Source organism: Zonotrichia leucophrys, chromosome 2 (assembly GCF_028769735.1).
Source record: "Zonotrichia leucophrys gambelii isolate GWCS_2022_RI chromosome 2, RI_Zleu_2.0, whole genome shotgun sequence".
Classification (NCBI taxonomy): domain Eukaryota; kingdom Metazoa; phylum Chordata; class Aves; order Passeriformes; family Passerellidae; genus Zonotrichia; species Zonotrichia leucophrys.
The window spans coordinates 93,921,572-93,935,201 of record NC_088171.1 but is presented as its reverse complement, the minus strand read 5'-3'; the positions used below and the strand labels follow the sequence as shown (position 1 = coordinate 93,935,201).

Below are 13,630 nucleotides of genomic sequence, written 5' to 3'. Positions count from 1 at the left end.
CTTTTTGTCCACTAAAGGCAAACTGCACAGAAGTACTGAAATTGTTGCCCATACATTAATTACTGATACTTGTGGTTTAATTTTTTTCCACATGACATTATGGGTTATTTTTTAATACTGGAAGTATTAAGATTTAAAAATGTTGGTAAAAGGACATCTCTAATAGCGTTGAAAACGACTGCAGTCTGAGCTGTATTTCCCTGGCTCTCATTAATTGGTGCTATAATTTCATTCATTGATTTAGAAAAGATGATTAAGACCTGCTCTTTCAGGAGAACAAAACCAAATAAAAATTTCAGGGTTTTATACCAGAGATGTGAATAAAAATGTGTTTATTTTTTTACTTTGCAGTTTGCCTTTGAGAGGCTCTACTTTACTATTATCTAAAGAGTGGGGCTATGTGGAGGAGATCCAAAGTAGGAGAAAATGGGGTTACTTTATCAGAAACTGGAGTTCTCCTATTGGGTCATCTCCTCCACTCACCCGCCATCCTCCCCACTGAGCTTTGCATCCTTGTGATCGGCTTCCAGTGTAGTTAAGGGAGCGTGGTACCAACGTGGATAAAGGGAGATGGGTCAACCTGTTTGACACATGCATGCTTACATACAAGAAATTCAAAATTTCAATGGCTCTAAGGTAATTGTGGCACCCTGAAGGAACTTCAAACAGTGTTTTTCTGTGGAGGAGATTTTCCAATAGAATTCCAGCTAACGGTAAGTAACCCTGTATGCCTATTATGTAGATGCCAGAAACTTGTGTGTGTTTTGATGCTCAACAGTGAAGAGTACAACTATTACTATATGGTAATGCTACTTATTCTCTTTTGAAGGTAGTCTTCAGAAAAGTGTGGTGTTATTCAAAGTCCAAATCAGTGTATTTTACAGGTTTATGACTGTTTAATTTTGGCAGGTTTTACTGTGAATGACAGCTACAATCAACAGAGTCAATTTCCAGCTGTACAACAGCTGCAGGATTCAAGCACACTTGAATCTCAGGCTCTTTCAACGAGTTATCATCCACCAGCCCTTCTTCAGGTTCCAAATACAGACACTATTAATGTAGTAAGTACTACTTGAAGGCAGGATTAATTTTTCTGTGTTCAGTTGTGACTTTCTTGCACTGTTTCATTGGTGATTTAGGCAAAACAAGAAGTCAGAAAAGTTTTGGGATTTCTTCTCTAGATTGCTTATGTTTAACAACTGGAAATTAGAAACGTGAGGAGAGGATAAGTGCTTTGACTACAGTTTCTGAAAAGGAAGTGCATGTTTTGATGCTCTAGACTTAAAAAAATACTATAATGTTGGCTTGTGACTTTAAAACTAAGGAGAGGATATAATGTTATGAAATAATTTAACATTATTTCATTATATTCTCTTCTAATTATTAAATCTCTATGTTTATAGACATATATGATCAAGCAATAAAAAAAGCATTACAAATCTTTAGGTCATCATTCATGGAGCTTGCATAATGCAGTGTATGATGTTTTTGCATGCTTCTCATTTAGTTAAATTTGTAAAAGGGCTCAATTGCTAAAAATACAGTTTAACTATAACTTTTATGACATTAGAAGTACCTAGCATGAAGACAATCTGTTGTAATGTATTTACCAAGATGACTTCTAGGAACTGCTGTCCCTTGAAGCTTGTTTGCAAAGTGCAAATGTTGTCAGAGAACTGATGTGGATTTTAGGATCTGGAAGAGTTTGAGTCATTTCAGCCTACAGGCTTTGAAATTTCCTTGTCTACAATTTTGAAATTTCTTGCTCTCAAGGATTATTCTGTTGTGACTTTTACTTACAGGAATGTTCAGAAAGTAGTGAAGTTTGTCAGCAGCACTGTGTGTTGCTCCTTACTCTGTATTTAATATGCCTGGTCTAGTTTTAAATTTAACTCCTCAAAGACTAGAAAATGTAGACAATTTAGATACATTTTCGTGGAGATTCAGGGAAGTGTAAGTGTGCTATGTTTGTTTATTCCAGTTCAGTAGCTGAACATTTTTATGCTTTCCTTCTCATTATGGAAGAGTGAGGTATTACATTGCACTCTTAATTTCCTTTCAAAATGCATGAAAGCATAAATTTAATTACTTGTGTTGACTGTAAATGCTGTAATTTTTTTCTTGCCTATTTGTGAAACTATATTTAAATACTGTGTTACTGAAATTCACTTGAGGCTTTGATTTTTAGACCACTCGCTTGATGCAAGACCAGTCACCACAGGAAGAACTTGAATTGCACACCCAAAGGCCTCATTTTCTTGAGGATAATGAAGATCAAAGTAGGCGTTCATATAGGTATGTTACACTTCTAGCTTTTGTCACAGAATTTCCTGAATGACTAATTATTTCATGTAATTATTACGTAATTATTATACCTAATAATTACATGAAACTAATTTTCTTCTAATATTTTCTTCTAATAGATGTGAATATTGCAACAAGGGTTTTAAGAAATCCAGCCATTTGAAGCAACATGTACGATCACATACTGGTGAGAAACCTTATAAATGCCAACTCTGTGGCCGTGGTTTTGTTTCCTCGGGAGTTCTTAAGTCACATGAGAAGACTCATACAGGTAAGTAGAGTATACCAGCTCTATGTTAGCTTAACCCATGTTTGCGTTTTGTAAATGTCCTGTGTGAGTAAACTTAAACAAATAGCATGCTACTTATTTGTTTCTGTTACTTTAAGGAGTTAAAGCATTCAGCTGTAGCATTTGCAATACTTCCTTCACAACTAATGGCAGCCTTACGAGGCACATGGCAACTCACATGAGCATGAAGCCTTACAAGTGCCCATTCTGTGATGAAAGCTTTCGAACAACTGTTCACTGCAAAAAACATATGAAAAAACATCAGGCAGTCTCCTCAGCTGTAGCAGCAGCTACAGATACAGGAGGAGGAGGTAAATGATTTCATTTTTACTTTTACAGTCCTTACTACATAAGAAATACAGATGTTTTGGTGGATTACATGAATGTAGCAGTAATGGTACAAAATAACCTTCCAGCATGGATTATGTCTGCTGTTTAGAACTGCGGAAAACTCAAATTTAAATTGTTTAAATAAGCTAGTTTTCCTGTATCTGTCCAGCACAGTAAAGGTATTGTATGTAACATAGCTGTTCTAGTATGTCACTGAAGTAGATCTTTTGTCCTGTATTACTTAACCTGTGTTAGTTATTATAAAGATAAGAATTATAAATCCAGCTTTTTTTTAAATGAAGTGCAGACATGAGTAGTTAGACCTTAAAAGAGATTAAAGTCCATAATAGTGCAAGTCCAAGCACAAAATGTAGTGGCTGTGTGTTTAATAATAAACCCTTCTATTTTTTGTAACTTAAGCTGACAGATTAAACAGAAATGTGCTTTTTATTTTGGTTTGATTTTTTGTTGTTTTGTTTTGTTTGTTTGGTTTTTTTATTTTTATTTTTACTTACTAGTTGCATGTGTTGAAGATGATGATGAAAGCTCTGAAAGAACTTCCAGAAAATCTCGTCCTGGTGTCATAACTTTTACAGAAGAAGAGACAGCAGAACTGGCAAAGATTAGGCCTCAAGAAAGTGCCACTGTTTCAGAAAAAGTTCTTGTCCAGTCGGCTGCAGAGAAAGACAGAATTAGTGAGATGAAAGATAAGCAAGCAGAACTGGAAGCAGAGCCCAAATATGCCAACTGTTGCAGCTATTGTCCCAAAAGCTTTAAAAAACCCAGTGATTTAGTCAGGTGAGGAATGGAAAATGTTCATATGTTTTTAATTTGCTGTATAGTTCACCAGAAATTTTAGGAATTACAGTTTCATATAACTCTTTGAAGTTTGAGTAATATTTACATAAATCTTTCTTTTTCACAGTGGTTCAAAAATGTGTCAAAATGTTACATATTCTCAATATGAGTAATCCAGTTCTTTCATATTTGTTTGCCTGCTGTATGAAAATTATTATTATGAAGTTCCAGAATAAATTGGGTTTTTTTCTCTAATACTTGCATATAAAAACATGAAAAACTCTTTTCAATACATTTCAAATACTTTAATCTTCTTGTTCTGCCTAGTCTGCCTAGTGTAATGCTAGTATAAGTATTTAATGTATTAATAAAGTTAATACGATAGAAGATAAATTTTTGTACAAACTGACATAAAAGTAGAATTTCATTTGTCCACGTGTCCTGGAATTATTAGGCATGTTCGTATCCATACTGGAGAGAAGCCGTACAAGTGCGATGAATGTGGAAAGAGTTTCACTGTAAAATCCACTCTGGATTGTCATGTTAAAACACACACAGGTCAGTATGGTTTTGCATGTCTTTGTTTAGAAGTTGTTTGCTTTCTTGATGAGCTGTTTAAGTACAGATTTTGCAGGGAATTTATGTTTCATTGTGATCTAGTATTTGGAGCTGTGGATGGCAATGCTAGGGGAAATTTCGTACTTGTAACTCCATCAAATGAATCACATCAGAACATTCTGAATAAACCATATTATTAGAGTCTTCTGTAGGCTACTAAAGCACAGTCTTAGCTCATGCTAAAAACTGTGTATGTAAGTGTCCTGAATATGTTCATGTCAGATCTTCTGCAGCATTTCAATGATAAATAATTTTCCTGAGTAAGAAGGTAGAGTTGAGGCAAAAATTTTGAGCATTCAGCTGTTTGAATCTTGCAAGTTGAATGTAAACCTAAATATTTGTAATATTTAGATTTTTAAGGGTTGATTTTTTGTATTCCTGAGAGAGGTCTGATTTTAATAATAGTATTTTTCAACTATAATTTTGTGCTAAGCAAAAAAAGCCTTCTCCAGTCTTCTTTTCTTCTTAGCATTGAACTTCTGTAATAAACCGAGTTCTGAACTAATTAATTTCTAAAACTGTCTACAGTTTTGTTAAGTTTCATTATGATCTTTTTTCAAAACTAATAAAAAACAAGATAGAAAGTTTTTAATGCTGTAATGCGTTATTATTTTGCTCATGGAAGCTCCCCTGTTACATGAAATTGTGTAGGCCAGGACAGACAGTAGCAGATAGTAAGGATAATGAAAGGGACAAAGCAGGGATTGTGTCACGTTACCTCCTGGTTCAAGCAGTTTATAAATTATGGGACTCTGAATAAGAGATTGCATCTCTTTGCTTGCTAGCTTTAATGAAATATTTTACATTAGTTTTATCCAGTTGTTTTCTGAATGCAGAAAAACTGGGTGAAAAGGAATGGCCTTCAGTACAGTCAGTAGTAGTAAGTTCCTGGATTCAAGTTTCATTTTCAGTTTGCTGTCTTGCTAATTTTGTTCATAAGCCCACTAGATTTTTGTTGGAGAAATAAATTGTTTCCTCTTCTTAATTTTTTAGCTCTTTGTGGTTGTAAAGACGTTTTGATAATATATAATGGAGCTTTGTAAATTTTTATTTTAACATCCTTAAACAGACTTTCCCAACCTGCTATTCATTCTCACTGTAACAATACATATGGTACAATTCTGATGGTTTGAGTCCTTGCTCATGTGCTTAAGAGCCCTTCTGCTGACTTACAGCTTTTTGAAAATTGTCCATGTAAGCCATTTGTGTTCAGTCGTTGAACTGGTTTTCTTTAGTTCATGGAAGGACTCTTTCCTTTCATCCTGTGACAGCATTTTTATTAAGATCTTTTCATATAAAACCAGCATAAAATTCCAAAAATCCAGATACACTAGAAATCTGATCTTCTTCAAGGAGCACTCACAGATTTGTGAGGTGTAAGTTTCACTGCAAAAGCCGCATCCTTTTCCCTATTGTAATTCATTTTATCTTATGGAAGTTTTTTTCCATGTTTTTTATACTTGGGCCATCTTGTGCTGGATAAAGTTTAGCTAATGTGCAGTTTTCAGCATTTGAGCCTGGATTGTTTTCTGGAATGCTGTCTTCATCTGTGGGCAATATCTACACTTGCTAGTTCATTGGTTTTATATTGAGAGATACATAATTTATTTAAATTAATAAAAAAAATTACAGTATTAATATCTGTAACTCTCCTAAAAATAGTTCTGTTTGAAAAGCTACTCTATTCCTCACCTCTAAATGAAAGTTGCCTGGATAGGAACCTACCTGATACCATCTGTAACCAGCATTGATCCAGAGAATTAGTCTGGGGCTTTACTGGAAGACTGGAAGTTTCTCAGAGAGGTATATGGTTCTTTGTCTGAACAGTTAGCTCCTGCATCCTGGTGTAGCATGAAGTGGGATAACTGAGGTCACACACTGTTGCATTTCTGTCTTCATTGCTTTTCCAGTTTCCTGATTACAGTTCTTTCTGATATATTGTTCCAGATAACAGCTCTTGTTAACTTGTTAGTTGTGTAGCCAGTAGTGTGGTGTGTCAGTGGCATAAAACACATTTAATTTTTTGCTGTATTTGGAAGCAGGGCCAATTTAGTGTTCACCATTCCTTGATGACTTCTCATCTGAATTTGTGATCATCTTCCCTACAAGTTTTCCTTGTGGACTTTAACTCGAAACTACTAAACTACTGAACACAGTTCAATCATCTTTCTTTTTTCTTTCAGATTCCTAACATTTACACAAAAGGCCCAGGAGTCAGCTCACAATCTCATTGCATATTTAAATAACAGGACTTCAGATGTTCTGTTTGTTCTTTCCTGCCTTTTTGGTTTTTGTTTGTTTTCTTCTCTCTCTCTCTCTCTCTCTCTCTCTCTCTTATTTTTCCACCCCCCTTTCTCCCAGTGGGTGGCGATTTTTTATTTAGTAGGAAAAGATTGCTGCATGGCTTCCTTTGTGGCACTGTGAATGTGGTAGATGACTTTGCTGCAGCCCAGATTCCCGTTGTTTCACTGGTTCATGTTATTGGGCGCTTTCTTCTCCATTTTTTGAAACAAAATATTGTCAGAGGTTTACTCAGTTTTGTGTAACAGGAAGTGACAACTGCGCCAGGGTTTTGTAATTTGAAGTAGGTTGAGTTGTAGTTCAGGAAAAGGATGAGAGATTCTTCTGTGTAAATGAAAACTAGAACTCAATAGCAGGACTTATAGGCACACATTGCTCTTGTGATTTCTTTACCAAATGCATTGGTTTCTTTCCCTTGTTTAGCTAGGAAGCAATATTGTGCTGGAAGGCCTGGGAATTTCAGGAGTTACAGTGAGTTTTCAGCTGCAGTGGCATATTTTCTGCCAGACAGTTACATTATGCTTTTTGTGAATTGTATAGCTGTGCATATAGTTCAAGGAATAAACTCTGTAGTTTGCTTTTATTTGTAGTGCATTAAAATTGTGTTTGAGACCAAGGATATTTTTCAGATGTTATGCACTCTGAAAGGCGAGACGAAGAGGTCTGTGTTTCTGTACTTCTGGATTACTTTGTGGGGTTGATACGTTGTTTTAGAATGTTATCTCACTTAATTTTAATAATTTCTTACTTGTAATCCATTAATTCTGGTTAGTTAGGGCAGCATTGAAACAGAAGAATAAAGCTGCTGGAATTAAAAAAGGAAGTGAGTGGCTAATTAAGTAGGAGCCAAATGCTGAAGAGGTCAAGATGAAACTTTTAATTCTCCAGTTTATGGTCTGTGTCGTTGAAACAACTGGATTAGTGAGGAAGATGAGATGAGGAGGATGACAGAGGGATGAAGGTGACCAAATAAGATTCTGCATAAAAGCTTTAAAAGCATATGAGGTTTTAGTAAAAGGAAAAAGTTAATATACTCTTCATTGAGAACCTTAATTCATCTGAAAAGCAGCCAAATGACAAAGTTCAATTACTTCTAATTTATTATGTTCAGATTAGTTTAGAATCTATTACAGGGTTTGTTAAATGAATGATTTAGTCCTCTCAATCTTTTTAGGGGTTTAATCACTTATCTTTGTCGTTTTGAAACTTTTCTAGGCCAGAAGCTCTTCTGTTGTCACGTGTGCAGTAACTCTTTCTCTACAAAAGGCAGTCTGAAAGTCCACATGCGCCTGCATACAGGAGCAAAGCCCTTCAAGTGCCCTCACTGTGATTTGCGGTTTCGTACTTCAGGGCGCAGAAAAACCCACATACAGTGTCATTATAAACCGGATGCAAAGAAAGTTAGGAAGCCTGTTGCCCGGACTTCAACTGAGGCATTGCAACCAGTCAGTCTTCTTAATTCATCCTCAACAGACCCTAATGTTTTCATCATGAATAACTCTGTTTTGACGAGTCAGTTTGATCAAAATTTACTTCAACAAGGACTTGTGGGCCAGGCTATCCTGCCTGCTTCAGTGTCAGGTAAAAATGGATGGGATGATGGTGGAGGTGCTGGTGTGGTGATCAAGTTTTCAATTTTGCTTTCTATTAGAGTTTGGAAAGATTTACCAAACACTGCTTGCCAAACAGGAAAGAGTTTTACTGAATTCATGGTTTGATGCACAGTGGTGACATGAATAGAAATTTTTCATTTAAGAATGAAAGAAAAATGTATACAGTTCACCTAGAAGTCTCTTCAGTTCTCCTGTATTGCACTGCAGAGTGGAAGAAAATGCAGATAACAAATAGCTGGAGTGCTTGTATTCTTTGTGGTAATACTTTCTTGGTTTAATTTAAAAAGAAAAGAAGTAAAACAGTTACTCTGTTTGTCTACACTACTTATTTATGTGAATAATGAAGAATATCTTTTAAGTGCGCATCCTCTGTGGTACATGTATAGTTATTTCTCCAAAATAAAAAAAACCCACCCACACCAAAAGAAAACCAACCAAAAGACCCTCAACCTCAACAGAAAGCAAGAAAACTCTTTAAAAATACAAAAAACTAGTAGTGTAGGTATGTATGTTAGATAATTGAGTTCCTAAGATAGGAAGTCTCACCAATTGATAGTGACTAAAGCTGTGTTAGCACATTAAATGTGCCACAGGCCGTTCTTTGACCAGCTGGCACACAATACCCAACGTGCTTCATGTTGCAAGAAAGTGACCTTTTGAGAATGATCCTTGCTAATTTCTAAATTTTTTTCAGGTATTTTTTGTGTAGGTGCTCACTGACCCAATGTTTGTGTAAGTGCTCAGGTGAACTTGGGACACGGACAATTTTAAAAGCAGAATGGTATTAAGGTGTCTGGAGACATGTCTTAGTACTCTTAAATGTACTACTTAGATTGTGGGTCTTGGACTGTGTGTCATTTCTGAAAGTGAGACTTTGATTTTATGTGCTTTGGCATTTTTTTCAGTCCATGTCTCTGATTTAGCAGGTATGCCCACGGATTCAGAGTGTTATATCAGTCTCATATTTAACTGTAGCCATTCCAGCTATCTGATTTGATCTAAACTGTTGTCCAAAATGAATAAATTGTTGATGTTCAGAAGATACTGATGTTATTTGACAGGTACAGTGAGTGATAAAGTTGTGATGAGAAATCGCTGGCTTGGATTTTTGAGCATATTGAGGCGGAGTGTTTAGCTTGTTCAGATGTCCTAAAAAGAGACCTTCTTAAATTGAGACTAGTTATGTGGGTTTGGCCAGAGCAGGTATTTTTTGGGTACATTGTAAACCAGATTCATTATACTAAAGAATTCTGAAGAGGGAAGGATAGATGTTTTTGAAGCATCAACCAACACTCTCTGTGGCTGATCACACTCGGGGTTTTTGGAAAAGAAGGTACATCAAACACAAGATGACTTTTTCCATATATTCCCTCAATACTTTTTGTAGAGATGGCCTATTCAACTTTTGAGATTAGAACCTTTTCAAGGTCTAAAGACTTTTGGATTTCAATTGCTAATGCACCTTTATATTCATCCATGTAAATACAGAGGATGAACTTTGACAGTTTGATACTGAACCACGTCTGTGCTGTGCAAAATGTGGCAGTAACTTTCTTGTGGATGTTCAGAGTCAGAATGTAAATACCCTATGTGTGTGCTGCTTTGTTTAGGTGCAGTACACTCTCAAAGGAAATCTAAACCAAATTTTTCCAGATTTCTAATGCTACTCTGGAGGGATTCTTGTTTTGTAAGCCACTAGCTAGTGCCTAAATAGCAATCCTTAAATCACATGGAATTTATGAAGCTTTATAACAGGTAGTCAAATTACTTTATAATCAAATTATTCAAATTATCTTTCTTGTCATAAATAAATGTGTGTGTGTGTGTGTAGCTTTTATATTGATTTAATTTATAAAAATAAGCACACTGAAAGAGGTAGTCAGTAATAGTAAATAAAAACATTACAATATAACTGTTTTCTTTGGTAGCTGGAGGTGACTTAACTGTGTCCTTGACAGATGGTAGCTTGGCCACTCTTGAAGGAATACAGTTACAACTTGCTGCTAATCTGGTTGGACAAAATGTTCAGATTTCTGGAATAGATGCCACTGGTATTAACAACATAACGTTACAGGTAAGTTGCTCCTTGCTTTTAATTCTGTAGAGTCACTTTGAGGGCTGAAGAAAGTTGCAGGAGCCTACATAATTCTGGAAGAGTTCTTGAGTTGAGTGAGCTCGTAACATACTGTATCACTTGTACAATGTTAGGAAGACTTAAAAATAGCTGCACAATGGGGTATGTTTCTGATTTGGTTTCTTTCATTTTTTTCAGGATTTTGTACCTCTCAGGGATTTTGACAGACTGCTTTAAAATATGTATTTTTTTCTTTTAATTGCATTTTGTCTTTAAACTTCAAAAGTACTTTGACTCCCACCCACCCCCAAAACAAACTCAAATTATTGCACAGAGTGTTCTTTTCTAAGCATAAGACACTGTGTTACTTCAAAAGCTTTTAATGATTGAACTCACAATTTAAATTCCCACTGAGCTTATAAAAAGAATGACAGAAAGAGGTGAGATTATTGTATTTAAAAGTTCTTGAGATATGTGGAACAATGGTTTTCTTGAATGTGGTTGTGTTTGATCAGTTGACAGAATTATTGTTGTTGGAGGAGCCCTCTGGAGGTCACCAGGTACAACTCCAAGGTCAGGGAAGGGACATCTGCAGAGTTGCATTGACTTGCTCATAGTCCCTCTGTTCAAGGAGTTCTTAGCATAAAATGGGGACATTTTCATTTTTTTTTCTCAACTGCTAAATATCTCTGAAGAGGAAAATGTCTTATTTTTAAGTATAGAGAACAGTTGTTGGCTTGTGAAATGAGACCTTAATGACCCCAGGAGCTGAAAAATTAAGTAATTTCTGGTATCAGTCTTCCCTCTGCTCCATGCTTTTTCACTTTCAAAGGCTTGGAGACTGATAAGCACTACATGCACTAATAGGACAGTACAGAATACCAGCAGTGTGTTTACCTGGGGCTAGGCATGCTGATATGTAACTGATCATGATTTCCCAAACATTTTGCTGAAGGAAGAGAGGGAAAGTGAATCTGAATAGATTGGTTACATAGTCACTTTAGAGGCTGGCTAGATAGAGACACATAAAAACTAAATTTAGATTTTAAATTGTTAATTATAAATTTTCAGTACTGTATAAACTCTCTATGCAGTAAATATGTATTCTGGACTTATGTTAAGAATATTCATTTAACCCAGTTTGTTAACTTCAGATTGATTGCTGAAAACTTGTTTTTCAGATCGATCCAAGTATCCTACAGCAGACATTACAGCAGAGTAGTTTACTTACTCAGCAGCTGACTGGAGATCCCACCATGGCTCCACAGAATCCCTCCCTCCAGGCAACAGAAAATGCAGTGCCAGCTAACGTGGTTATTCAGCCCATATCAGGCTTGTCTTTGCAGCCCACAGTAACATCATCTGCTAACATGACAATAGGGTCCCTGTCTGAGCAGGAGTCCGTGCTGACAACCAGCGCCAATGGTAAGCATTGTCAGGGGTTTTATTGTGTGTTCAATTTTTTAATTTTACTCAGGGTATTACTCACAGTGAGAAAATGTCGACTCCTGCCTCTCCCCACTCTCATTTTAATAAAATAAACTTGCAGTTCTTGCTTGAGCATCTTCAGCAAATTTTACAGCTTTGCGTTACCCTTTCTTAATATGATTTTTTTTTCAGATGGTGAGTTAGAGAGTAGGTTTAGATTAGCTATTAGGAAGAAATTCTTTACTGTGAAGGTAGTGAGGCACTGGAACAGGTTGCCCATAGAAGCTGTAGATGCCCCATCCCTGGAAGTGTTCAAGGCCAGATTGAATGAGGTTTTGAGCAGGTTGATGTAGTGGAATTCATCCCTGCCCATGACAGGGGAGTTGAAACCATGTAATCTTTAGGGTCCCTTCCAACCCAGGCCATTCTATGATTCTATAAAATAGAAAAATTTAGAAAATACTTAAGAACTTCCATAGTTTTGAGCAAAATACAAAAATCTTCATTCTGAAAATCTTAACTGTAGAAGAATAAATAGGATGTGAAAAGAGTTTTTACTTTCTACTGCAAGTTCTAGCATCTCCCCTTGGCTGCATCAATTATAGCATCTGAGAAAGTAATGTATAAGTTGCTCTAAAAAGTTCTGTCAAAAATTCTACCGAAGGGTATTAATGGATTTTTTTTGTTCTACTTCTTTAATTTAGGTGCACAGGACATTACTCAAGTCATGACTTCACAGGGTATGGTGTCATCTACAAATGGACAGCATGAGATAATGTTGACCATAAATAATTCCAGTTTGACTCAAGTTCTAGCTCATGCTTCGGGTTCTACCACTGCAACCTCATCAGGAAGTCCTCAAGAAATCACTCTTACAATATCTGGTTTGTGTTTTTAAAAATCTTTAATGATACCAGATCTCTATTTTATAAAGTACCTATACAGTAGCATACAAGGATTTTCACAGTCCACAGTTTTCGCATGGCGTATTTTCCTTATATTCATCAGCTTTAAAAAATACTCCCCAAATCCACATTTGAAACCCAAACTCGTTTGCCTGGAGAACGCTTTAGATTGGCCCACTGTTTTATTAATAACCTCAGTTAACAACTGGATTTTTATAGATTTATCAAGTTGGTGCTTTGAATCTAGAGAAGTAAGATCCATATTTGTCTAAATATTACTAATCTCAGATGTTTTTGTACGAGTTAGTATCTGGATTTGCATAATCACATGTTGGGGAGGATGCAACAGGAAAGCCTTATAAATATGATTGCCTGGCAAAAGATTTTGAGAATATAGAAGCTATAAGCGAGATTGAAATGAAAGCAAGCTTTGAGATCCCTTAGTTACTGAACAACTGGAAAACATTGGTGTGGCCAGCCAAAGGTAATCCCCTCTTGATGAAACAATACCCTCTGCAAGCAGGCAGGTCCAAGGTCAGAGCAGACCCTGCAGCTTGGCAGATAGGGCCCAAAGAGTAAGATTTAGGGTTTAAAATGTAACGCAGTATGGTAATCTAGTGATTCTTATAGGTTGTATGGAAATGTTACAGGATATGCATGCTGTAGTAGATTGGTTGATGAGAATCTGAATATTCAACACTGAAGATGATTTATTGCATTGTAACAGAAACTTCGCGCTCCTCCACTTCTCTTTCCTCCCTCTTTCCTCTCTCTTCCAATACTCTTCCTCCGCTCTTCCTCTTCCTCTTCTCTTTTCGCACTCACCTCTGCACTTCTTCACCCCCTCCTTTCCACATGCTCTCCACTCTTAAACCTTTGTCTTTAACTCTCTTACACTTTAAGCCTCTCTTCTCTCGGCCCTGCTCCGAGCTGCGGCTGGCAGCTCGCAACAGGGCCCTGCACCCACGCC

At 36.4% G+C, this 13,630-nt stretch overlaps 1 protein-coding gene across 5 annotated transcripts in view; it reads left to right on the top strand.

Moving 5' to 3' along the window:
• ZNF236 (zinc finger protein 236) overlaps positions 1–13,630 on the top strand; it is a 73,789-nt gene that overhangs the window by 44,717 nt on the left and 15,442 nt on the right. For all 5 annotated transcript variants that reach the window (XM_064705729.1, XM_064705727.1, XM_064705728.1 and 2 more), the window contains exons 17-26: positions 910–1,061; positions 2,189–2,295; positions 2,424–2,575; positions 2,692–2,904; positions 3,442–3,721; positions 4,176–4,279; positions 7,856–8,221; positions 10,212–10,327; positions 11,509–11,752; positions 12,460–12,639. In XM_064705729.1, coding sequence (XP_064561799.1) covers positions 910–1,061; positions 2,189–2,295; positions 2,424–2,575; positions 2,692–2,904; positions 3,442–3,721; positions 4,176–4,279; positions 7,856–8,221; positions 10,212–10,327; positions 11,509–11,752; positions 12,460–12,639 — 1,914 coding nt within the window. The remainder of the gene's footprint in view (positions 1–909; positions 1,062–2,188; positions 2,296–2,423; positions 2,576–2,691; positions 2,905–3,441; positions 3,722–4,175; positions 4,280–7,855; positions 8,222–10,211; positions 10,328–11,508; positions 11,753–12,459; positions 12,640–13,630) is intronic.